Raw genomic sequence first — 25491 nt, forward strand, 5'->3', positions numbered from 1 at the left:
CACAGCACCACATGGTAAATATTTTTAAAAACAAATAATTACACTATATACACACCCAGAAGGCACGCACCAAATCTTAGCACTCATTTAGAGTCCGTTTGTGTCCACCTGATGTCTTTGTATGCGCAACCCATTTTCTGGTTCTGTTTTGTTGTCTACCAGTTCAGAAAGGGAATATTTGACTATTTAGGCAAAGTTGGGATTGTAAAGCAGAAAATTAAAAACACAAAAATGCTCTGTAAGAACTGAAGGGGACAAGCATGGGCGAATTGATAAACTCTAAATAAAAATATTAACCAGTGCAGATTTAGATTTGGATTCCAGCAAAGAGTGTTTAAAAGGTAGGAACTGCACATCTGTCCTACCTTACATAGAATAACTCGAGCTGTGCCACTGACGAGAGGTTTATATCTGTCAGAAACCACAGCATATAAAATGGACCGCAACACTGTCTTTACAAATTCGGCCTATCAGAAACCGCTTTAGCCCGGTCACGTGGAAACATCTAAAGACTGATAGGCAGGCGGCAAGATGGAAGGGGAACTTGTGGCACTGCGCTAACTGAGAGACAAGTCTGTGCGTAAAAGCCTGAAAAACACACAGCTGTAGCGTCATCGGAGGAACATCTGCACTAGCACTTATCTCCTCAAGAGAAGCCACGAAAACATAAACAGTGTCGGAGAGAGCGGCAGGAAAATTAGTTGTATGGCACCGCAGTCGTGCGTAATGAATCCTGCGCAAGGATCACCGCCCGTGGCTGCTCCCGGGGAGACTTCGCCGGAGGATAGAGCCGCTGATGGAATTGGAACTGATGAGCTGGACCTGTCACCTGTTAGAAGGTGTAAAACCAAAAGTTCAGATCTGCCTTTCAGTGTGGAATCACTCATATCAGACAGGACGCCGTGCAGAAGCCTCCAAGACTCAGAGCCTGGCTCGGGTTGCGTCCGGATAGAGGACGCAGATTGTGCGTCACAGAGAGGATTTTATCGGTCTAAAGCGGAGGCGGTGGACCTCAGCGACAAGGAGACGAGCTCCTGGTTGCAGGCGCCTTGCGCATCCCCTCCAAGTGAGTGTAGAATGCGCTATTGCGACATTTTGTGCGATATTTAAAACAAAAACGTCAACAACTTGTATAGACATATTCAAAGAAGCATAAACAAAATGACTGCTAAACGATTGTATAAAATATTATAATTGTCTGTAATAAAACTATTAAGAGCCAACAGTGAGAGGGAGCTTGAACTTTCCTCCAAAGAGTAAATAACGGCAAAGGTGCACTGACTGTAGAATAGTTAGGATATTAAAAAGCTTTGATATTTCCCCGATCTTTCAGATTATAGTCTATGCGCAATCAAAAATTAAACTTCAAACAATCACTAGTTATGCTATTAAATCGATCGCCGAAGTTCTAGCAGCGTACATAACTTCTTAATTGTATTTCCAGGACTTCCCAGCCCCAGCCCGTGCAACCTACGGAAACACAAGAACAACAGGAAACCCAGAACTCCCTTTACAACCTCTCAGCTTCTTTCTCTGGAGAGGAAGTTCCGACAGAAACAGTACCTCTCCATCGCGGAGAGAGCGGAATTCTCCAGCTCCCTCGGCCTCACAGAGACCCAGGTCAAGATCTGGTTTCAGAACCGCAGGGCCAAGGCCAAGAGACTGCAGGAGGCCGAGCTGGAGAAACTAAAGCTGGCCACGAAGCCGTTGCTCCCGGCCTTCGCCTTTCCTTTCCCCTTGAGCGCACCAATAGGCGCCCCGGCGCTATACGGGGCCCTGAACGGACCTCGGCCTGCCTTACCCGTACCAGGACTATTCAGTGGACCATATGGGATGTACTACTTGTCCTAACTCATACTAACTTTTAAGCTGCTTCGTTGGGGAAACTGCCTTAGCTTTATCCAGCAAAAAATATTCTTATGAAATAATCTGTCTGAAATCTCACATTGAATGAAATGTTTTTCGTTAAAGCGCTAATGGGGAAAGAATAATATAATAACCCACAGCAGGGATATGTTAACATAACAGTCTCGCTTCATTTTAAAGCTGTTCATTATTTCCAGGAACAAAAACAAAACAGTTGATTGCCTTTTTTATTTTCAGCTGTCCCAGCTCAGGTATGCTTCAGTTCCAGTAATTTTACTGTAGTAAGGGAAGACCACAGAAGACGATTTTTTTCAGAGCCTGTTGCTTTGAGCTGAAAGCAAAAACTTGTAATGACGCACTGAAAGACAACGGCTTGTTCATTATTTCTATTTTAAATGCTTTGAAATGTCCCGCCTCTTCAAGGAGAGTTTTAATTTATAGAAAAAATATTTAAATGACAGTTTTGCTGACTTTCTATATTTTTCTGATAGTCATTTCTGATTTATCTTATTCATGTATGCCACAGAGCTCGAATGTTATCCAAAAAGAAACGTATGGTAGATTAATTCGGGGGTTTTTTAATGGGCATAACCGCTCATTTAGAAACAGCTTCACAAATAACGGGAATCACTTTGACACTTTAATGTTGCAAAGATGCGAAAGTGATGGTTGAGAATCTGTGGATTTGGTGTTTTAATAGGGTCTCTGAACTTAAAATGGAAATATAGAAAATTAAAGTTATCCTTTAATCACTTCCTGAGGTGAGCCCTGATGCTGTAAAACTCTAAAAAGACTTTAAAGGCCTTTCCTCTTCAACAAAACAAAAACATACATATTTAAAGAATGTCGTTTCTACACGTTGCATCTTTTGTGCCTTAGTTCTTCAGTGCTTTACATTAACTGGGGTGAGAACCAGAAGATCTTTAAAGGTTAATTTACTGTAACAATAAGATTTAAGTTTCCAGCTCGTTGACAACTGTGCTCATTTCATAAATACAATAAACCTGCTTTACTCGAGCCCTTACCTCAAAAGGAGAATGTTTTTGCACAGGTGTCAGAAGAGCTCTCGAGATCAGCTTCATTACTAAATGTAGATAACTCCTCGTGTAGTTTTGCAAACACTCCAAGTGTTGAACGTGGCAGACCAACTTACATGAGCTATTAAGGTACAGTGTATTTTATATTTCAAGAGTGGAAGATGTTTTGTACAAGTATTAAAGTTTATTATGGAAATCCCTGACATTCTCTTTTGTTTCTCCTAACAAAAAATTTAAAGTGGGCTCCAAAAACCTGCTTTTTTATATTGAAAACACAGCAGTTAAGTATTACTGCATCCTTTTTTATATATATATAAAACTCTAATAAATGCCTTTTCAGTTTTTCCAGTCAAATTGTGAATGGGTAAGTGTTGGTTGTTGTGTAAATGCAGCACTGCTCTGAGGGATCAGCAACACCAGAACAGCACCACATGAATGCAGTTCATTTACCACAAACAAAAAAAAACAACAATTAAAAAAAAAAAGGAAACTTGCAATTTTTGCAAAATAAAACTGTTTTTTATTTCAGGTTAAAAACATCTATGACTGTGAAGGTATTCTGTACAAAGGTTATAACGCTGTAAATCTGAAAGGCCAGAAAATAGCAGCCTTGACTTTGATGCTTCACTTCCTCCTTCCTCGTCGTCCTCTAAAGCCTCGGACCGAACCGTGACCAAAACACACAGTGTTGGGGATCCTGAGAGAAAAGAGCACAGCTGCTCAATTCTGGGCCTCAGATTGCTTAGTTTTAAATGCTAAAAAACTGTAGTACACATGTGCTGTAATCAGTACTTTACACATATTTAACTTATATAATATTCTGGATTTTTTTTAATTGCAAATTTCTTAAAAATGGCTGATTTAGTTTTAACACATACAGATTTGAAGGCTAACCTGTAGGAATACTGAGGCTTTCGTGGCGCTGTGCTCTCAGTGTCCTGGGCTGCAGCAAGAACGTCCTCGGTAGTGGCTTTTTCCTCACACTCGTGTGTCTCCATGGATTCCCCTCCCTCGGGTTCGTCGGACGGAGAGTTACACATAACCTCACAGACACCCTCAGACTCACACACATCATCCACCACCTCCATGGCTGCGTCTTTCTGCTCCTTTCTTTTTGTCTCTCGTCTTCTATTAACAAAGATACAATATTTAAAATACGCATAAGGCAAACATATTAAAGTGATGCTATTTTAAACTGCGCCTTTCACAGAGTTAGAAAAATAATACAAAAATACAAATTTTACACATCAGCATCAATAAAGAAGCAAAAAAATCTTATGCTATAATGTGTCTGATCTTATCATGTCACTAAATAAATAATAAAAGAGACATGTAGAGTGTAATGTAAGAATATAAAGAGTAGATAAGGCAATAAGGAGATTGACTAAAAGTCATAATTTGACATTTTGCTACCATCTAGTGGACAAAACACAGCCTTACCCTCGTTCCTTTTTGGTTTTATCGAATCTGAAGTCTGGAGGATACTTGTGAATTCTTATTAAATGGTCCTTCCTGTGTTTATTAGTCCTGAACGTCTGTCCACAGCCTTCCACCAAACACTGGTACTGAAAAATGTGAAGAAAATGTCATTGTTCTTCAAAAAAATAAAAAAAATAAAAATATCTCCTAACAGCAGAGCTCTATTTGACACCGACTTACCATGTCCTGTTTCTGGGCAAGGATAGTAAAGAGAGAGTCATGCCACTCCTGAATGTGAATGTCCAAGAGCCGGGCGCTCGGCAGGGAGCGGCGGCATGAGCAGCACACGTGCCTGTGCAGGGCGTTGTAGTGGTGCTCGTACTCCTCCAGAGCACTGAAGACCCCACTGCAGCCTGAGATGTGACAGGCAAACTCGGACACGCTGACACAAGACAAGAGGAGGAGGAAGGTTATCAACAGTCTGACCAACACTGAGATTACAAGTCATCAGTCAAGTAGAAAATCCAACACGGTTGCTAAATAATGATCCCTTCTGGGGCAAATTTGTCATTTTACTGAATATTTTTAGCATTTCTCAATTAAATATGTCCAAGTGCATAATCTACTACTGTTGCAATCATCTTATTTGACTCGTTTTATTTCTAAATATGATCGCTTATTTTATTTACAAGTAATCAGCTTCCCAAAATCCCAAAAATGAAATGTGGGATTAATGTGTTATTTTTTTTGTCATTGTGCAAATATAGTGATTATAACATCCACATGAACGGAATCAACTTCATGGGATTTCCTTACCTGGATGGACATTAAGACACCAAAGGACAAATAGTATGTGGGGCAGGTTAATATGGAAGCCTGTTTCTGCCACTGAAAAAACCAAACATTTTTGGTGAGGGGGGGCAGGTGTCAAAGTCTGTGCAGTCACACATAAAGAGTGACACCTGCTCACCCTAACAACAACATGAAAATGTAATTTGAAAGTTTCAGGAGACATTTTAAAGGATGAGTGTGTTAACCCATGCATTGGCAAATGTAAATTATGTGCTGTTTAAAGGTGACCCATGCTCATAGCTAGCTAGCTAGATAGATAGATAGATAGCAAGCACTTATATCTCCTGCCTCCCTCACCTGAGTGCTGGCTTGTCTTCTGCCTCCGAGATGTACAGGTCCTGCAGGTACATGTGTCTGTGAATGTCCCCGTCCTGCAAACAGCATTCATCTGCACGTTACAGCCGTTAGCAGAACGAGCAGCTGCCTGCTTTTCTGCTCGGTTTCTTGGTGCTTGGTTACCTCAAACAGCTCGTGGTCCTTGTGCAGGCGGATGATCTGCGGCGTGAAGCTGAACGGGTTGTTTCCCTCCTCGGACTCACTGAGTCTCCGGTCCTGCTGTTCATCGCGTCCCTCCGTCCGAAGCTGGAGTGCTTCTGGCTGCAGCATCGCTTCTACACGTTTTCATTGGCCGGGCACAGAAACACTCGTTCACTATTATAACGTTATCAAGTCCAATGGTCGCTACGATGTTACCTCTGGGAGAAGGGTCTGGCTGCAGCCACTGTGGAGCTCCACAGTAACCGGATACACGTGACCTCCACACTAACCGGAAGCACGTGACCTCCACAGTAGCCGTAAACACGCATGGATACCGTGGAAGTTTTTTTTGTTTTTTTTTTATAAACCTTTATTTAAACATCAGTACAATACAAAATGGAATTAAACAGTACTACAATAATGGTGTTGTACTTACAAAAGAATTGTATGCATAGATAAACAAATACAAGAACAGTATTCAGAAACAACAATATAAATATGCTAGGGGGAAAGTAACTGATCAAGCCAAAGAATAAAGTGATTGAAAGATCTTGATTTTTTCACAAACACCAATAGTTTTTATAGTTTTTGGGTTAGTGGAGTTCTTAATTGAGTTAAGATACTGTACAAGTTCAAAGGAGAATACATAAAAAGAGGGATGTCTTCCTAAACATTTGGACTTGTGAATATGAAATTTAGCCATTAAAAGTAACAAGTTAACCATATATCTGTTATCAAAGTTGAATTGTTTTTGGTTTTTGTGCAGACCAAACAAAACATATTTCCAAAACAATAAAAATCCTTTAATATATTTTCTGAAATAAAAACACATAAACTCTGCCAAAAGTCTTGTACAAGGTTACAAAACCAAAAAAGATGTATAGTAGATTCCTTGGAAGTTTTACAAAAGCTACAGCTTGTATCAATGTCTAATTTGAATTTGCTTTGAAGATAATCTTTAGAAGGATAAATTCTGTGTATTAATTTATAAGAAATATCTTTAATTTTGTTGGTAATTAAAAACTGATTAGGGAGTTTCCAAACTTCGTTCCACATAATACCATCTGACAGCCGGTTCCAGAAAAAAATGACATATGGTAGCGTGGTTATGGTACTCTGAAATAAAGCTCTAATCGATTTATTGTTGTTTTTAGATTGCTTAGAAAAGCAAATTTTGCCAACAAAAGTTTGTATGGGAGATGCCAACGGCCTGTGGAATGAAGTGATATTAGGTTGATTCTTAAACAGCATACAAACCCCTGATGGTATTGAGCCAAATACTTTGGTATAATCTTTGGTATAATTTATAGCTAAATTGAAATGTAAACAAAATTCTTCATAGGAGAAAAGAATACCATTTGAATCAAATAATTGGTTGACTAAAACAATGTCATTCCTAAACCAACTATCTAAGAAGAGAGATTTTCTTTTAAATAAAACATCCTTATTATTCCAGATATAATAACTGTGTGGACTAAAGTTATGCTTGTAAATAAGAGTCCATGCTAAAAAAGCTTGACGATGAAAAGCAGAGATTTTTAAAGGGATTTTATCAATATCAAAATTACAAGTAAGGAAAAATTCAGTGCCACCTAACTTAGAAAACATGAACACAGGTATAGTATTCCAAATGGAAGTAGGATTAGTAATTAGATTCTTCAACCAATTTATTTTGAATGTGTTATTTAAAGTGTTAAAATCCAACACATTAAGTCCTCCATTGACATAGGAGTTCATAAGAACTGTTTTTTTAATGTAGTGTGTCCTATTTTTCCAGATAAAGTTGAAAAGTAACTTATCAACCTCTTTTATAAGTTTTTTATCAAGGTGCAATGCCAATGCAGCGAGAGATGCCTTCTGCTTTAGTTATTAATACCCTGCCTTTTAACGACAAATCTCTTAAGAGCCACTGATTAAATCTGCGTTTGAGTTTCTCTAGAATAGGATAAAAATTTTGAGTGATTCTACTTTCCTGATTTTTGGTTATTATGATACCTAAATAACGAACTTCTTGTTTTATTGGAATGTTACACAAAGCTGTTTTCGAACATTCTTTTATCGCCATAAGTTCACATTTAGGAATATTCAAGTACAATCCAGAAGCTTTGGAAAATATGGAGATAGTTTCAATAGCAATAGAGATTTGATTTTCATCTTTTAGGAATAATGTAGTGTCATCCGCTAACTGTGTTATGAGTACATCTTTGCCAATTAGTGATATACCTTTTACATTGCTTGATTTCATATGGTTAGACAATAGTTGGGCAATTAACAAAAACAGGTATGGAGAAATGGGACAGCCTTGTCTTATCCCTCTTTGTATGTTAAATCTGGGTGAAGTACCGTTTGTTAATTTAATACCGCTGTTACTGTTATGGTATAATGTTTTAATCGCTGTAGAGAAGTAAGAGCCAAAACCATACTTATCCAGAGCTTGAAATATAAATTCATGCTCCATTGTATCGAAGGCCTTGTAGAAGTCTAAAAATAATATGAAACCATTGCAATTTATGAGGTCAGAATAATCCAGAATATCTAAAACCAATCTGATATTGTTAGTTATGTGTCTTTTGGGCATAAAGCCAGATTGTGTTTCATCAATAACAGAGTCAAGAATCATCTTAAGTCTGTTAGCTATAATTAGAGCAAATACCTTATAATCATTATTTAGCAAGCTAATTGGTCTCCAATTATCAATCATTAATAGGTCCTTATTAGGCTTCGGAATCAACGTAGTCAAACCTTGATTCATCGTAGTGGGAAGCTGTTGGTTTCCTATGCTTTCTGCAAATACCTCAAGAAGAAAGGGAGACAACTCTTCAGAAAAAGCTTTATACAATTCAGCAGTAAGACCATCCGTACCTGGAGATTTATTATTTTTCAATAGCCCAATTGCATCTTTGACTTCTTCTAATGAGATGGGTTGATCACATAATATAGAATCTTCTTGGCTGATAGATTTAACATTCAGCGATTCTAAGAGATGATTTGTAGCTTCCTGAGAAAATGTAGAGCTATAAAGTTCCTTATAGAAATGACTACAATATTTAGAGATTAATCTGTAATCCTCTGTTATAACCCCATTTATCATTTATTTGCTAATATTATTTATACTTGAGTGTTTCTTTTCTAAACTGAAGAAATAATGGGAATTACGCTCACCTTCTTCAAGCCATTTAGATCTTGATCTGATAAAAGCTCCTTTTGCTTTGTCTGTGTATAAACGATCTAATTTATCTTGTAATTTAGCAAGGTTCATTTTATCCTCTTCAGTTAAAGTGTCAATTTGTTTATTAGATAACTGTGTGATTTGAGAGATTATATTTTCTTCCTCTAATCTTTTGGACTTTGCATTAAGGCTGCCAACCTTCCTTAAATATTTGCCAATTTCAAATTTTAATAATTCCCAGTTATTTCCATACTTTAAATCTTTTTGAGCTATAGACCAAAAGTTTGAGATCAGTTCTTTAAGCTCCTTTTTCACATCGTCTTTTTGTAATAATGAGCTGTTGAGTTTCCAGTATGTAAATTTAACAACAGAAGAATTAGATAGAGAAGTTAGATTTATTTTAATCTAAGAGAAACTGAGAGAAACGGACCCCTTTCATCAAGTAAGTCTGTTATAAAGATTATGTTTTTTTCAAACCACTCTTTAATAAACAATGACTTCTTATTAATTGTAATTGTTCTGTTATTCCACAAGGTGGAGCAATGTGGTGAAAAGTTATGGGCAAACACCATCTTCCAATAAGACAAGACCTATAGTGACAGCCAGATGCTCTTGACTTTTTCGGTTGTATTTTGGCGCGGGGTTATGACGTCACCTGATAGTCATCACTGAACACTAGTCGCCCTGCTTTGACCTAATACAGCTGTGGGAAACACTGTCTTCCCTCAAACTTAATAGTTAAAAAAAATAAATGAATAATAATAATAATAATAAATATCAATGCTTTATTCCAAAGGAAGGTTATTTCAAGCCCTACCGCTCTCATCTTATAGAACATTAAGTTTTTGGTGTAGTTCAAGAAATATCAGAAAACAGAAATAATTGTATTTGAGTTTAAATTAGCATCAGCCCTAATTATAAAACCCCAAATTTCACTCAAATTCTGAATTTGAACCCTTTTTAATACCATTTAGATCAGCTAATTCGAATTATTTACAAAGAGAAAAGCATAAAAGCATTTTCTAACTATGATTGCAGTTAAATGTATTTCAATAATTAACAGTATCAATGATTATACATGCGTCATAACTTTTTTGTGCAGTGACAGAAAACCCCCAGCAGCATATTCGTGGACAAAAGTGGCCACCTTCTGTTTACCTTCACAAAATGCCATAAATGAATATATTAAAACAATTTCCACTTGATTTTTCAAACTGGTATCAGTCCTTGTCACGAAAACCAACATTTTATTCAAATTCAAATTCAGATTTTTTTTTTTTTTTACCCTTTAAAGCCTAGTTTGGTTATATTTTCCCAGTAACTTTTCAGAGAAAAAGGAAATAAAGTTCTGAATTTTTTAACCATATAATGCATGAAACCTAATATTTTTTCAATCATTACAGGTCAGTAAAAGTAACAGTAACAATGATTTATTTAATTTTGCATGATCAGTTCTTGTGATGAATGACCAAAAATAAACAACCACCTGGCGTCTTAGGGGCCAGAAATGGCCATTTAATGACCAAATGACCACTAAGATGACAAAAATTTGTATTTGAGTTTGTGTGCATCCTCATTAGGATGTGCTAACCACGAGGGAGTGGTCTTTGTAGGCACACTTTCCATAGGTGGAGCAAGTGGATGTTCTAATCCAACATCTAATCCTGCAGGTGCACTTCTTGCTCAGTCTTCTCATTTTGTTGGTGGGGTATGGGTCACACTCTGGTTCAGACTACTGTATCTTGGGATGAATGGCAGCTATCGAGTACTGGGGACAAGGCTGTCTTGCAATTGTTGAGGTCACCAGCATGTGCCCCAGCTCTTCCAGGATCACTCTTCATTTGTAGGTGTTAGAGGACTCCCACTCCTGTGAAGTGGTTTCCACCGAACAAAGGCATTGTATTCCACAACATCCAGGAGATCGTAGAAAAGACCCAACAGCCATCTGCTAGTTTTCCTTCAACAACTCGAGGTGCCAACATCCTGTCTAGGTTATCCACACCGTATTTGTGCTTCTTGTAGTCCAGGCTTCCTCTTCTCCCCATTACTGCCTGTTGGTTACCTGTGTGTTGTGCACATTTTAGCCTCACTTGGGCATGTAGGATACTGCCTTCACCAAAACTACCATGGCAAAGACAGACAACAAAATCTTCCTCTGTTGCAACTGGAGGAGCTGGGTGAGGTAGGTCTGGGTTGTTTCCCCTAAATGTGCCAACCAGAGCCAGATTTCATCTGAGGAGTTTCTTTGCCAAGGTGTGTAACACACACACAAACAGATTCTAGGTCTGACCAGCTGTCTCAGCCATGGGCAAAAGACAACAACCAATAAAATTCAAAAAGAATTTATTAGTACAATGATCAAAAAAATGAAGGGATAAAACAGTCCAGTGTCCCACTTGAAAAGGGGATAAAACCCACAGTCCAAGGCCAGAGCCAGCGATGCCTCAGTTCAGTTGCACTTCAGATATCAACCAGCAGCTGTCCCCCAAGACCCACCACCCTGAAAGTAGATGGCCAGTAATCACTCCAGCCTCAGCAACCCAATTCTGCCTTTAGGCTGCGGCATATAGTAGGCCCTGGTCTGCACAGAGAGACACAATATAACTACATCTTCAATATACAATTCACAGAGCAGCAAACTATCCATCCTAAACATATTTGAATCAAGTCATCTTAGATCTGATCATATGACATACCTGCACAGAGAGACAAAACATCATAGCGGTGTTTGTAGTGTGGGCTATAAGTAGACTAGCATATCAGTGCAATCAAATACACCCGCCTTCAATTAATCCAACCCCATCACAGCCATTGGCTCACAGTAAATGTGGCACGCAAAACCACAACTTCCCACAACAAACAAGGAGATGAATTAATACAAGCAACATTAGTCCACCATGTTACAGGTGAACGAAGTAAAGATGTTGTCAGCGTGTCCTTGGAGCGCCTCTGTTGGTTGGAGTGTGAACCCCTTTTTCTTTTTAACTCCTTGGAACTTGGAGTCTTGTCATCCCACATGCCACATGTAGCTTTATTCTGGGGTAGGCTCTCATCTACACTTCATGTATATCTCTCCAATTCTCCTCCCATGCAGATTTTTATAGGTGCACAGCAGCTAAAAGAGCTTCTTTCTTATAAAAAAGTCAAAGGCAGGTCTCAGGCTGCTAATGCAGAGAACTGCATACAGTGCGGGCCCTGGTCTGATACCAGTGGGCACTGGATTGTAGGGCAGTCTCTCTTCAGTAGTGGGACCTACATAGTTTTCCTTCACAAGGCATCCAGTCAGTTGCAAGCTCATTGTTCTTGAAAATTGCTCCCTAAATGTGTTTTTTTTGTGACCTAAAAACATTAAAACACAGGTCACCAATCAACATCCCTAAACTTCAAGCCTATGCTTCAAGCACATTACCACTAGATGGCTGCAAATACAACAACGTGCCCTGATGGCTAAAGAACTCTTACCGTTCTGTAGCAGTAAGCTTTGATACTCAACAGTTTGTGAGAGTGGTTAGGATGGGTGAAACTTTGGTGGCAAAGCGTTTTATTTTTCAGTTAACTGCAGAAATAACTTTCACAGACTTTCCAGGCGTGGTTTTTTAAAGTGCTTCTGTTATTCGTGTCTGTTTCTTCACTCTGCTCGTTCAGCCCCTCATGTAAATCACAGACTACAGAGTTCAAAAACATATTTGGAGACAATTTTTTTTAACAATTTCTTTTTTTCTTTTTTGACAATCTCTTGTGGTGACTCGTGGTTGCTCTGATTTAGATGCTACAGGATATTACGAGGCAGAGAGGAAAAGAGAGAGAGAAAGAGAGAGAGAGAGGCGGAGAGCTGAGGATCCTCTGTATTTCCCTCAGAGAGCCAACCACACAATGACAGAGTGTGTCTGATAGAGCAACATGTCAAGTTCTGGATGTTTTATATGGATTTTCTTCTCCTCATGGGGTATGTAAAGAGTTCTTTCTTTCTTTCTTTCTTTCTTTCTTTCTTTCTTTCTTTCTTTCTTTCTTTCTTTCTTTCTTTCTTTCTTTCTTTCTTTCGATTTATCTAATAAATCATTTAACACTTGCAGGGATAATTACAGCCAGTGTAGAGACTCTACCTCATGTCATAAAGTACCAAACAGTGATACCTCTGAGGCTGAAGGACTCATCTGTTTTTAATGATGATGATGCTGCTGCTACACACAAGGTAACACTCACTCTACTGTGCTGTTGAAGCAGTTCATTAAGAAAAAAGTGATCTGAAGAATGAATTTAAATCCCTTCTGCTTCTTGTGTGTGTGTGAACAGAAATACCCTGATGCACTGCAGTACTCTATATGGATCACAGGGCAAAACCACACTCTGCATTTGGAAAAGAACAAGTGAGAAAACTTTAAATGACTTGTTTGATTTTGAGCTACTTTCTAAGGCTTTTTTAAACCTTAGAGGTTCCTCAATTTGTGCACTTTCTTTTTTCAGGAATCTAGTGGGTAAAACCTTCTCTGTGACACATTACTCTGATCAGGGAGACCAAATCTCAACCACTCCAGATCTAAGTGTATGTATCTTTACATTATTTTATTTGTCTACACCATCGGGAAAATGTGTCTATTTTGTTTTTGTGAAAGTGCACAAGATGCTTAGCACGATACTCCATAGTCATTCTCTCTCAGATCCTTTTTACTGGTATAGATTACCATATAAGTATTTGACTGCACAGGCTTGAATCATATGAAAGCAGGATATCCTGTGCCACCAACTGCTTTCAGAGGTGTTTGTACATTTATCATTCATTACCGGATTTTTTTTTTTCCTTTTGCGAAATGCCAATATAAATCTTTTGACTATATTAAAATCATAGCTCTGACCTGAAGAAAGACAACAGGTCTTTTGTGCTCACTTATTTGTATCCACGCTTACTGTTAACGTATTTCTAAAGTAAACACTTTGCAGTAAATTGTAATTATCTGCTACAAATATCAGATCAGGGGCATTTTGTGCAGTATGTGTAATTATTTCTTGCACGTTTCAAAATATCAAATTGCATAAAAAAAAAGTTTCTCAGGTTCCCGATTATGACCACAGACACACACGCAGCAGGAAGAAACAGGAGGAAGTGGGAATGACATATAAGGTTAAGATTAGCATCCAGACCACACTGAGATATCTGGGAGATTAAAAAATCCCAAATGTCATTATTAATTCTGGTACAAATCATGGCTGTCTGTTCAGGTTCACTGCTACTACCACGGACACATCGTGGGAGTGGAGGACTCCTCTGCCAGCATTGGACTCTGCTCAGGAATAAAGTGAGTAATGCAGGCTATAATTTTTTTCTTTCATCTTTTACCTCTAATTACAAAAAGGTTTCTTTCCCTGAAGGGGTGCCCAAATTTCATAAAAACCATGATGCTATGTTACGGTAAGACTTCGTCTGTGACTCATGGCCAGCACGCCCAAACTAAAGGGAAGATCAGCATCCCTCCTAAAGATCATCAAGACTGCATGCACAGTAACTCGTGCTCCTTGGATGCAGACTTCTCTCGTTAACCCTTCTGTTGCTGTCATGAAAGGGGAAAGTTGACGTTTGAGAACCAGACATGCTGAAAAGTTTGCCTTTGTCCCCTCTGTAGGGGGTTTGTGCGCCTCCGGGACCAGACGTACCTCATTGAGCCTCTCGGTACCAAGGCAGGACAGCAGGATGACGGCCAGAGTGCCGACACTCACAGCGATGAGGGTCTTCATGCTGTTTACAACTACAAACACCTGAGGAAGAAGAGGAGCCTCTGTTCCCATGGAAACACGACCACTTTCTATGATCATGTAGCTCGTCCGTCTGGACTGTTCCGGCTCGCCAGTCTGGTAAAGACACACAAGGTGGACACATCCAGATTTATGGTGCTGTCTCACATTTCATAGATTTATGCAAAAAACAAAAAAACAGGACTTTGCATTGTGATACAAAAATATAAGTAATTCTCTATCGTCATGACATTTATGAAGATGTATGAAAATAGATTTCTTTAGGTCGACAATTAGAAGTGAAGTTACAGTGAAATAACCACATTTCCCACAAGTGACAATACATTTAGTCAATGAAAGGATCTAAGAAAAAAGGGAAACACCACAGAGAGAAGTTATAGATCGCTTTTAATATGTTTGGGTCATTACCTGTGACTGAGTGTGTGAATATTTAGCACAAAGTCACTGTTACACTGCTCTAAAAGCATTTAAACGATCAAATGGACTTACATAGTGCCTTTCTATTCAACTTTAAAAACTCAAAGCGCTTTATACTAGGATTCCTATTCACCCAATCACACACACTTTATTCACACTCACATCTGGGGTAACTCAGGGTTCAGTGTTTCTCCCAAGGACACTGTGACACACAGACTGGAGGAGCTTCTGATTGGTAGACAACCTACTCTACCACCTGAACCACAGTCACCCCAAACACTGAAACTTTTTATTTTTCATTAACCACCCTTTAACCGCATAATCCTAACCAACAGGTACACATACACAAATGCTCAACATTGTTAATATCATGTGTCTTTTGTGTTTCTCAGAAAAGCAGAGCTCAGAAAGCAGAGCGAACGAAGAGACCCAGGACGGTGGAGCTGGTTGTTGTGGTTGACCATAGAGAGGTTTGAGCTCACTTTTTCTTTTGCCTAGTCACGAGTAAGACAATTTTTGAGGTGTAAGATCTTCTTTTGTTCATGGCATGTTGTTAAATGTGATACTAAGTGAAATAATGGTTTCTTTCAGTATAAGAAGTTTGGCAGTAAGAAGACAATAGAGGCCAGAGCGCTTGAAATAGCAAACCACGTGGACAAAGTACGTTTGTGTCTCGGCACTGTTTCTGTGTTTTCGTGTCCCACACGTCTTCAAGCTTTACTTTCACTTTGGATTTCACGCAAGAAATGTGTCCTGATACTTTGTTCTTTACTGACTGGAATCTGACCAGTAAAAGGAAGGAGAAGGTTTTTTTTTTTCTCACTGTGAAAAATCTAACTTTAACTGTGAATCTTCACACCTTAACTGAAAATTTTCACACATATCCCACAATTCTCTTTGCATACTCCCAATGTGTATGCATCATCTTGCAGCACTAGACCCAACATTAGTTTCCTGTTGCACATTTATAAAATCTGCTGCTTGAAGCATTTTGTGGTTTTGCAAATGCTGATTTTAACTGATTTCGCTCACCGCGCTGCTCTGTTTCAGCTCTATCGCCCTGTGGGCGTTCGTGTGATGCTCGTCGGCCTGGATATCTGGTCATACAGAGATCAAATACATGTCAGCACTGACCCTGAGGTCACCCTCCGTCGTTTCCTTGAGTGGCGTCAGCAGCACCTTCTGCCGAGGACCAAACATGACAATGCGCAGTTCATAACGTAAGATGTTCGTCTTTCTACTGCTTACTAAACCTATCTAAAAAATGATAAGATAATTTGTAAACATTTTGCCTCATCACCTTTCAGAGCTGTGGATTTTGATGGCTCCACTGTAGGCTTAGCAAACACCAATGCTATGTGCACCTCTAACTCTGGAGCTGTCAATGAGGTAGTCATGTTTCAATGTGGATTTCTTTAATTAAAAGTGGAAAGATGTGGAAATTAAATGTTTGTGAATTAAATGTCGCACAGGACCATAACACTAATGCAATTGGAGTGGCTTCCACCATTGCGCATGAGATGGGTCACAACCTAGGCTTGTCCCACGACACTGAAGACTGTGTCTGTGGCACTTCTGTGTCAAAAAAAGGCTGCATCATGTCAGAGAGCGTTGGGTAAGCTCAGCTTTGCACCTGTGCAAATGAACACCCTCCTATGTGCAGACCTTCGAAGGAAAAACATCTGATATGGTCTTATTATCGTCCACCTCCTCTAGCTTAAAGTATCCGGAGCTGTTCAGCAGCTGCAGTCGGCAGCAGCTCAGCAAGTTCTTGGAGGAGATCAACCCGGCATGTCTGCTCAATACTCCTTCCACCGATCGAGTTTATGGGGGCCCCATGTGTGGAAATGCCTTCTTAGAGCCTGGAGAGGAGTGCGACTGCGGCACGGTGGAGGTTTGTGCATATCACGTTCGTTTTGTATAGCCAAACTCCCATTACTGAAACACACAATGATGACTGAGATGTGCATGCCTCTGTATGCCTGCCAGGAATGCAAGAATCCCTGCTGCAATGCCACCACCTGCAAACTGAATGCAGGAGCCCAGTGTGGAGAGGGAGAGTGCTGCCACAACTGCCAAGTAAGTACTACTCACTGTGTGAAGTCACACTGATACTAATTATGTTACTATATAACAAGACACAGTCTGACTGTGCCGTCTGGCTGGTTATGTGTGAGTGCGTGTATTTTAGTAGTCGGTACATCACCATCTGTGTTCCTCTCCACTCCGTAGCTGAAACCGACAGGCAGCGTCTGCCGACCGAAAGCAAGAGACTGCGACCTGGCAGAATATTGCACCGGCTTCTCTGCTGTCTGTCCGACTGACGCCTACACCCAGAATGGCCTGCTGTGTAACCATGGAACAGGGTACTGCTACAATGGACAGTGTCCTTCACGCCGGGATCACTGCAAGAGGCTTTGGGGACCAGGTTAAGAAACTAGTGAATCACAGTTTGCTTCAGATGTGCTTTATTCTTAATAATCAAGACTCATCAAGCTGTATTTTTTGCTGTGATTGTTTTCAGATGCTGAAGTCGCTTCAGACGCTTGTTTCTATCTGCATGGAAACTGCAGAAAGACACACTTTAACCAGAGATGCCCAGGCCGGTATGCAATCCAAAGCTCTACAATTGCACATATTCACTGCCAGGTACTGTTTGTTCTTGAAACCATCCCTTGTGGTTTTCGGTTACAGAGATCAGTCCTGTGGTCAACTTTTTTGTTCCGGCGGATGGGAGTTCCCTGTGACATCCAGGAAGTCCCTTTACAAAGTAGGAAACGGAGACATGTGCAATGTGGCAACTATGAACCCTGAAGATAACTACCCCGAAGATTTGGACATGGTACCTACTGGCACTAAGTGCGGCAAAAACATGGTGAGAAAGCTGCTCTTTGTAGCTAAAATGAAGAAAACATCCATGCGCTACAGATTCCTGCAAAGTCTTTGTGTGTCCTTTAGGTATGCTACAATCAACAGTGTCAAGACATAAAAAACATAAAAATGTATGGAAGAAATGACTGCTCTGCCAAATGCAACAACCGTGGGGTGAGAACTTTAGATCCTCGGCACTCTAAAGCACTGTGGATTTATGGCAGCACAACATGCGTACTATGAGTGGGATCTCTTACAGGTCTGCAATCATGAGAGCAAGTGTCACTGCGATCCTGGCTGGGCTCCACCTTTCTGTGATGTGCAGCAGTCCGAGCTGCCTCAAGGTACTCTACTATCCTGACATACACCCACTGATAGCCCGCTTCTCCCTGCCCTTTTAATAACCATGATTTACACATGACCCATATGCTCTGTTTTCCACTGAGCTGCAATACTTGGATTGAATTTCTCATGGGCCTTAAAACAATCGTGCTCTGTTCTGATGAATACAAGCAGACACTGATGCAGTGGCATTTCCTTATTAGTGTGTACATACGCCCTAATTATGTTACAGAGGAGTTTGCTTCCTGAGGGGGGTGACGTATGTTGTTATTTGCTCATCCTTGGGCAAAAAAAATCTCATTGGCCTAATCTGTTGTGTTATTGTGTGTGTGTACAGAGTCAGGCCTGGTTAAGTTCATAGTGTCAGTGGTGGCTGGCTTACTTCTTCTTTTGCTCGTGGTTATCGGGAGTTTGATGTGGTACGTCAGAAAGAGACAGCCTGCGAAGAGGTACAGAAAGGAGCTCCTCCTCTCTTTTAGCTTTTGGATCACCACAATAAGTAAATAAAACTTTATAAGCTTGTCAGAGTTTCTTTTAAGCAATTGTGCATATTTCCTTGCAGATACCTCCCATCTTCCGCGGGACAGTTCAACCCGTTGTTTCGGTCGAGCAGCGAACGACGCAGGCCTCCTCTTGGATCAGCACAAATCAGCCAGCCTAAATTTTTGGAGTCGTCGGCCACTCAAGCATGTAAACCGCTCTTCTCTGCTCCTACCAGATCACAGACTGGAGCACTAAAGCCCAGCCGAGCAGCTCCAGAGGTGAGCACCTTCTGTGATGTAGCAGATTTGCCACCAGAGTGCCGTAATGTGCTGTGGCAGTAGATTTTGGCCTGTGTTATTGGACCAAATTCAAATCATAAACAGACTTGTATTTTAGTCAAACTGTCAAAAACCAGTGAGGAATAAGGCTTAAAAAATAAAATTTTAGACTGTACTCATTTCTATTTTCTCCCTTTACAGCCGCCCAAGAAAGCAGCAGCCGTACCCCAGCCATCTGTGTTTCAGCAGGTAATCTGACCTCCGGTTCCAGCTTCATTTAAATGTTATTTATATGTTTCAACTAGTAAATAAATGTTTTTATTTAGGCTATAAAGCCATTCACGCAGGCTCCAGCTGTTTCAAGAAAGCCAATCTTTACTGAGGTAAAACTGCATGTCTTCATTGTCTTTTGGGGCAGTAATTATTTTTAAAAAATTTTATTTTAGTATCATTATTCTGGTCTTATATATATACTTTTTTTTCTCTTTTTTTCAGAGTAAGCCACTGCCTCCATCGAGACCTCTGCCACCACTCACAACAAAGCCGGTAAATAACGTTCAAACTGAACTCATTATTTGCGTATACACATTTAACAGTGCTTGCGTTTGCTGCTTCTTTAAAACATGAACTGTTTTGTCTCTCAGATCATGAAACCAAAGCCCCCAATGCCTCCAGCGAAGCCAAAGCCCTCCGCAGTCCTGTCTTCATTGCCTCACACTCAGCTGGTATGTATTCAGACTCAGACATTCTCAGAGGCTATCACGTTTATGAAGATGTCTGTGGTTTTTGGCTCTGTCCTAGCATAGCAGTGTAATGAACAAGCAGTCAGTGAATCAGTAAGCATATAAACTTCTCCTGACCACCAGTGAGTTGGTGAGGCACTAACATGGGGAAATAAACACACCAAGACCAAGTTTGGAGAATAAAAATGTCTCATCCCAAGTATGTGTGCTAATACTATTTATCTGCTCCCCTAGCTCGGCGGGAGGGCTGCCCTGATGCCTCCCAGCAGGCCCAGATGACAGTGGGACTAATTCATCGAGGTGTAAACACTGAAATCCTCTGACAGGGGACATTGTTTTTGTCTCACCTAGAAGGACCAAGAAGATCCTGTCTGGAGACGCTCTTCTGTTTTAAAGTAGAAACAGGATCCGCTGAAGAATCGGCATTGTTAAGCAACACAGCTTTTGTGGTCTCCTTGAGGATTACCACTGCTTATGTACACCTTCAGTATGTTAATGAAAACCTGAAGTAATGATCAGCAGACTCATATTCTGTGCTTTATGAATGACAAATGGCACTGCTGCCATGACGATTGTTTAGTTTATTTGAGTCTTTTTAAAGGGAAACATTTGGTTTTTGGGTTTGTTTGTTTTTTGCCTAAATCCTGGGATATGTGAAGATTTTATAAGGTAACTGCACTATCAATGCTGTAACTGTTCCTTTTCCCTTTTCCCTCACATTTTTTTTGGTACTGCATTTCTCTGAAATATGGTTGTTAAGGGATTTTAAAATGTGGCATGAGCACTTTACAGGTAGATTTTTTTAATTGAAGAAGGTCTTTTCTTGTCATTTTTTTAAAACTCTTTGTACTGACCTGTCTATGCTTGACTGTGCAATTGAACCAGTACATATATCTGTTTTATTTTGCGTGCTGACCTGATAGATGTCAAAGGATATTGATTATTCTATGCAGCAGACAAGATCACAAAGTCCTTTCACTCATAATACCAATGATGAGGATTCACCCTCGATTTGTCTTTAAATCTTTCAGTTCTGAATGTTCTAATTTATTGGCTTGCAATAAACGTGATCCATCACACTCAGTGTTTCTGTCACTTTCTCTGTCTTTATATCCAGATGATCCAGAAGATATTCATATTAACATCTGTGACTCTCTGTTGATTTTTTTGCTCTGTCCTATCAGCAGCGTAATGTCAGAACAAAACTCAATTAGATCTATAATTGGTTGGGGGGAAAAAAAGATTGATTTTGTAGTTTTTCCCTGCAAAACCTGATTCAACATGTGAATGGAGTCCAGAATTTCAGCTTTAATTCAAAGGGATTTTTAAGAAACCATTGCATTAACTCTTTCAGTTATAGTAATTTTTATACAGTTCCCCATTTTCAGAGTCTAAAGAGACATTGATTGCCTTCAGCTAAAAGCCTAAACAAACCTATCAGGGAGATTTAAAAAAAAAAAATGAAAAAAGTCAAATTTGATACATGAAAAGGGTGAATGCACTCATCAACTCAGCCACACCAACAGGGCTGAAATACCACAGAAGAGAATTAAGGTGCATGATGACATAATTATTCCATGGTCATGAAAAGAAAACCTCCAAGAACTTGACTTCAAAAGATGGCAAACACTCTTGAGGAGGTGTATCATTGTCAAGGTCTGCAATAAAGAGATGCCTTCTTCATTTGAAATACAGAGAGTTTACAACGAGGTGCAAACCACTGGTTACACTCAAGAATATAAAGGCCAGATTAGAGTTTCCCACAAACCAACTAAAAGCGTCACAGAAAACAATGGAAACACAAAACCAAGACGAACTTGTTCCAGAATGATGAGAGAGAGAAGTATGGATATGGAAAAGGAGAGAAACTGCTAAAGCATACAGGGTGAGTTTGCTCCAGATGAAGGGGTTACCATTACTACCAGGAGCCTCTCCTCAAGGGTAGATTTGGGGGTCATGATGTCTGCAAGATGCCGTGCTTACTTTTAGATGCTTTGAGCACCAGAGCAACACAAGTTGACTGAATGTATTCAAGAGAAGGCCGATAACAACACAACATTAGAACTGAAAGACTTTGCAACTCCCTAAAACCCCAAATCCCTCAAAGATTGGCCAAAAGAGAAACAAATCTATATTTTTGATTTGGGTTTGAACTGGCCCTTTAACAGCTGATCGCCTAGCAACGCTTCAAACAACCTGAGGTGGGCTGAAGCTATAGGTTAGCTCATCAAGACTGTTTTAATCGTTCAGAAACGACTGTAATTTTATAAATAATGGAACGAGAACTGAACGAAGAGGAACTACAGGACCTGTTTGCGTGGATAGATAAGATACCGCTGTCCCGGCCCAAAAGACACATCACAAGAGACTTCAGCGACGCAGGTAGTAAAGTTAGCCTAGCAGTCCTCATGGAGGTGCTAACCAAACAATCAAGCAGTAACAGCAGGAGTAATATGATCTGCATAGCTCCATGTCTCCAGCTACGGTAATTTTATTTATTTGTGATCTGACTAAGTTTCTCTTTGAACCTTAGTGATGGCTGCTGAGGTGGTAAAATATTTCTTCCCCAAGCTTGTTGATCTGCACAACTATGTTTCTGCAAACTCCATACAGCAGAAGCTCAGCAACTGGAACCTGCTCAACAGGCAAGACATCACTGTTTTATGTGTGTGTGTGTGTGTGTGTGTGTGTTTGATTCTTCTGAATCTGGTGGATTGAATGACTACATCCCAGCCAGAGAAAAACACTCTCCACAGCTGAAAAACATCACATTTTAACAGCCTGCCACAAAAACTTGTACACAAGCTACAAAAAAGTTAAAAAGCTAGATGGCTAATTAATATCTCCTAATAGGAATGACAGACATTGCCTAATGTTTTTCCCATCCAAATAAAATTTTTCCTGGGCCTCCACATCTGGTCCTGCGGACATATCCTACTTACACCCACTCACTCCATCCCTCGCCACTGATATGGCACAAAGCCAGCTTCAGATTTATGGGAATTTGCTGAAAACATTTTGGCTCCTATGTTGTGTCTCATCAGTTAAATCACACCGAGTCTGCTGATACTACTGTGCATAGTTCTAGGTATTAGAAACATGTGTTTTTATTTATATGAGGATAGGAAGGTATTTTCCAAGCTGGACTTCCATGTGCCTGAGGAGACACTGAAGAAAATTGCACAGAGCACCACAGGAGCAATAGTGCCTGTCCTGAGCACCCTCAGGGAGAAGATAGACAAGAAACTGGAGTACACCACCAACAACATACTGGTGTGTAGTGACACACACGGTATAGGTCATTTTTTTTGTCTATTTGAATGCAAAATATGAATTACTGCATGCTTGTCCATGTTAATCTAACTACAGTGGATATATATTTTGTTTTATAAATTTAGGATATGGAGTATTATGACACCAGGAACCAGGAGAAACCTCATGAAGGTACAATCTTCTGCATTTGATGCCATATTTGGCTTTGCATCACATCACACGATAGTGATGTAGGTGTTGCTGGAAGTTACAAACTGTGATGAAGTCAGTAACATTAAGTAGATTATGGAAATAAAACAGCTGAATTAGGATAAATGCAATGACTTTATATTGGCCTTATGCATGTTGCAGCATGTGTCATAATGATAGTGTAGTTTGTGCAGAATATCAGCTGAAACTGTTGTTTTTTATTTAACTGAAGCCAAACAAAACTGAAGCTAAGATGTGCTTTATTTAGCACAGGAAGTGAGTTTGGTGTTATTTTAGACTTTTTTTTGTTAATGCAGCTATATCTGCCGGTCAACTCCCAAACACCAAGTCAGCATATTCAGCATTCAGCAAGGTGTTTTTTTCCCCCTCTTTATTTGGTTTTTGTTTAAGGGAGCAGTTTAGTGACTGTTCATCGCTGTTTCTGTCACTGAAATGAAGCGTCTCCAAGATCTTCTCAGGCCCAAATTAAGTGTAATCTATCCCAGAGATAGCAGTGACCAATCAGAAACACAAAGAAACGTCCATTTGAAGGAATCGGGGAGAACTGATTAGAAGAAAATTCCACCACCCTAAAGGAGTGAACTTGTTTCCCACACCTCATCCGTCCCTATCAAAGCTGGCCAGTGCCTCCACCCTCTGCTCTTTCCTCTTCCGTCTACACTCGCTCCCGCCATCAGACACATGACTCAGGTTCTCGTATCAGTTTCCACATGGCTCTTATCGCTGGCCTGAGCTCAGCACCGTTGACTTAAAGCCTGATATTTTTTTCCTTTATCTACTAATCTTACTTCAGCGTTTCACCCTCTTTCTGCTATTGGTCGTCACCCTTTCTGCCACCAAGCCTTATCTCTTTTACTCAGCTGTATAGATTCTTTTAGTCATTGTGTTTTGTTCACATCATAGTTTGTAAAACAAGACACTTTTTTTCTTCAGAAATTCAACAGATAAGACTTCTAACTCAGCTGGAGGAATTGAAAAAAGATGAAAAGAACAGGCAAAAAAACAGGTATGACCAAAAAACCACTGCTTTTAATTATAATGCAATGAATCGCAAGAACATTTAAAACAAAAATAATAGCCTGTCCATTCTTTTTTTTATGGTACAGTAAAGTGGAGCGTGCAGTAAAGTTTTATTCAGACATGGATCCTGCTTTCCAACAAATGCTGAAGGAAAAAGAAAAAGCAATTATGTCTTTGATGGAGACTGTGGAGGTAAAGTCTGCATGCAGACATGCATGAATGCAGGAAACACTCTGCTAAAGTGTGTGTGTGTGTGTGTGTGTGTGTGTGTGTGTGTGTGTGTGTGTGTGTGTGTGTGTGTGTGTGTGTGTGTGTGTGTGTGAGATGGAGAAAAATATTTAGGAGTGTGTGTTAGGCATGTGTAATGTCCTGTGTCAGCAGTGGCGAGTGAGTCAGTATCTGCTCAGCGGATATAACCCTTATTTTTCTTTTCCATCTGTGGTCACATCTGCATGTTTAGAGAGAAGCAGAAGGATGACACAAACGTGCAACTTCTCCTTTCACCGCACTATGAAGTTTTCAGAAGCCTTCAAAGAAATATCCTCTCTTTAGCCTCATCCCTCTTTTCTTTTTCTTTTCTTGGTTTTCTTGGTCGTGTATGTTTGCAGATCCTCCAGATGAAAGTGAACAAGCTGGAACATCTGATTCACTTGAAGGATGTCCGTATTCAAGATCTGACACAGCATCTGGAGACGTACAAAGCAAGAGGCAACACACACTGAAGCAGCTGTGAAACTATACAGACAGAGAAATGTCTGTAGCAGTTCTGATATGTAAACCTGTATTTTGTAAAAAAGAAATATTAGTTAAGGCAAATGATCATCTTATCTAATCCCACCAGCTAAAACTGTCACATCTGTTGAAATGCACAAGGGAGATTCCAGATGTGAACTTTTTAAATCCTTGTTTTGAAAAAGAAAAAAATGGAATTTTATCCCAGAACATAAAATGTACACACTTCAGGATGCAGAAATGTCTCTTTTTCTTTCTTTAATAATATGATCCACTGCCTTATATCTTGAATCTTCTGTGTTTATGCTTCATGACCCTTTTATATGAAATCATGACTTGTTGAATGTAAATAGTTGCTTCTTTGTGAAAGGTATCTCTGGGCTTCTTTTAACAGCCCATAATTTCTGACTGTCAGCTTCTAAATAAAGCCACAAATCCCCATTCACAATTGTCTCACTAAATAAGAGGGCAGTGTATCAAATAAGCCAAGTCGTGGGTTAAAGCCAACAAAACAAAACTATATATGGTGTTGCATTTGGCGGCAGCCACTTCCT

The 25491-nt window shown here is 39.8% G+C and overlaps 4 protein-coding genes across 6 annotated transcripts; 3 read left to right on the forward strand and 1 right to left on the reverse strand.

The window, feature by feature from the left end:
* Positions 1-705: 705 nt before the first annotated feature.
* msx3 (muscle segment homeobox 3) lies at positions 706-1851 on the forward strand. Its single transcript, XM_085369323.1, has 2 exons — positions 706-1066; positions 1445-1851. The coding sequence occupies exons 1-2, from the start codon at positions 706-708 to the stop codon at positions 1849-1851; spliced, it is 768 nt and encodes a 255-aa protein (XP_085225449.1).
* Positions 1852-3489: 1638 nt separating this feature from the next.
* On the reverse strand, positions 3490-5903 carry znf511 (zinc finger protein 511). Of its 2 annotated transcripts, none has more exons than XM_085369325.1 (6): positions 5634-5903; positions 5472-5545; positions 4563-4764; positions 4344-4468; positions 3798-4028; positions 3490-3600 (listed from the first exon to the last, which is right to left on the reverse strand). In XM_085369325.1, the coding sequence occupies exons 1-6, from the start codon at positions 5778-5780 to the stop codon at positions 3528-3530; spliced, it is 852 nt and encodes a 283-aa protein (XP_085225451.1). In that variant the 5' UTR covers positions 5781-5903; the 3' UTR covers positions 3490-3527. The 2 variants fall into 2 exon arrangements, with proteins under 2 accessions (XP_085225451.1, XP_085225450.1); XM_085369324.1 differs by having other exon boundaries at positions 3798-4031.
* Positions 5904-12693: 6790 nt separating this feature from the next.
* adam8a (ADAM metallopeptidase domain 8a) lies at positions 12694-19981 on the forward strand. Its single transcript, XM_085369326.1, has 25 exons — positions 12694-12766; positions 12894-13012; positions 13114-13187; positions 13285-13363; positions 14038-14114; positions 14439-14667; positions 15378-15455; positions 15577-15645; positions 16036-16205; positions 16293-16374; positions 16458-16600; positions 16702-16879; positions 16975-17064; positions 17218-17413; positions 17510-17591; positions 17680-17860; positions 17944-18030; positions 18116-18200; positions 18536-18647; positions 18761-18959; positions 19161-19208; positions 19286-19342; positions 19455-19505; positions 19604-19684; positions 19937-19981. Exons 1-25 carry the CDS (start codon positions 12721-12723, stop codon positions 19979-19981), a joined length of 2658 nt encoding a protein of 885 aa, XP_085225452.1. The 5' UTR covers positions 12694-12720.
* A 1970-nt stretch (positions 19982-21951) lies between these two features.
* On the forward strand, positions 21952-24927 carry spef1 (sperm flagellar and cilia associated 1). 2 transcript variants are annotated; one of them, XM_085369328.1, is made up of 8 exons: positions 21952-22084; positions 22236-22347; positions 22828-22975; positions 23101-23146; positions 23634-23717; positions 24113-24191; positions 24292-24397; positions 24814-24927. In XM_085369328.1, exons 1-8 carry the CDS (start codon positions 21976-21978, stop codon positions 24925-24927), a joined length of 798 nt encoding a protein of 265 aa, XP_085225454.1. In that variant the 5' UTR covers positions 21952-21975. The 2 variants fall into 2 exon arrangements, with proteins under 2 accessions (XP_085225454.1, XP_085225453.1); XM_085369327.1 differs by lacking the exon at positions 23634-23717 and having other exon boundaries at positions 21976-22084; positions 24119-24191.
* The last annotated feature ends 564 nt before the right edge of the window (positions 24928-25491 follow it).

This window comes from Diplotaxodon limnothrissa, linkage group LG13 (genome assembly GCF_057381915.1).
Source record: "Diplotaxodon limnothrissa isolate DT_005_m linkage group LG13, D_limnothrissa_male_GT1.1, whole genome shotgun sequence".
In the NCBI taxonomy this organism is placed as follows: Eukaryota; Metazoa; Chordata; class Actinopteri; order Cichliformes; family Cichlidae; genus Diplotaxodon; species Diplotaxodon limnothrissa.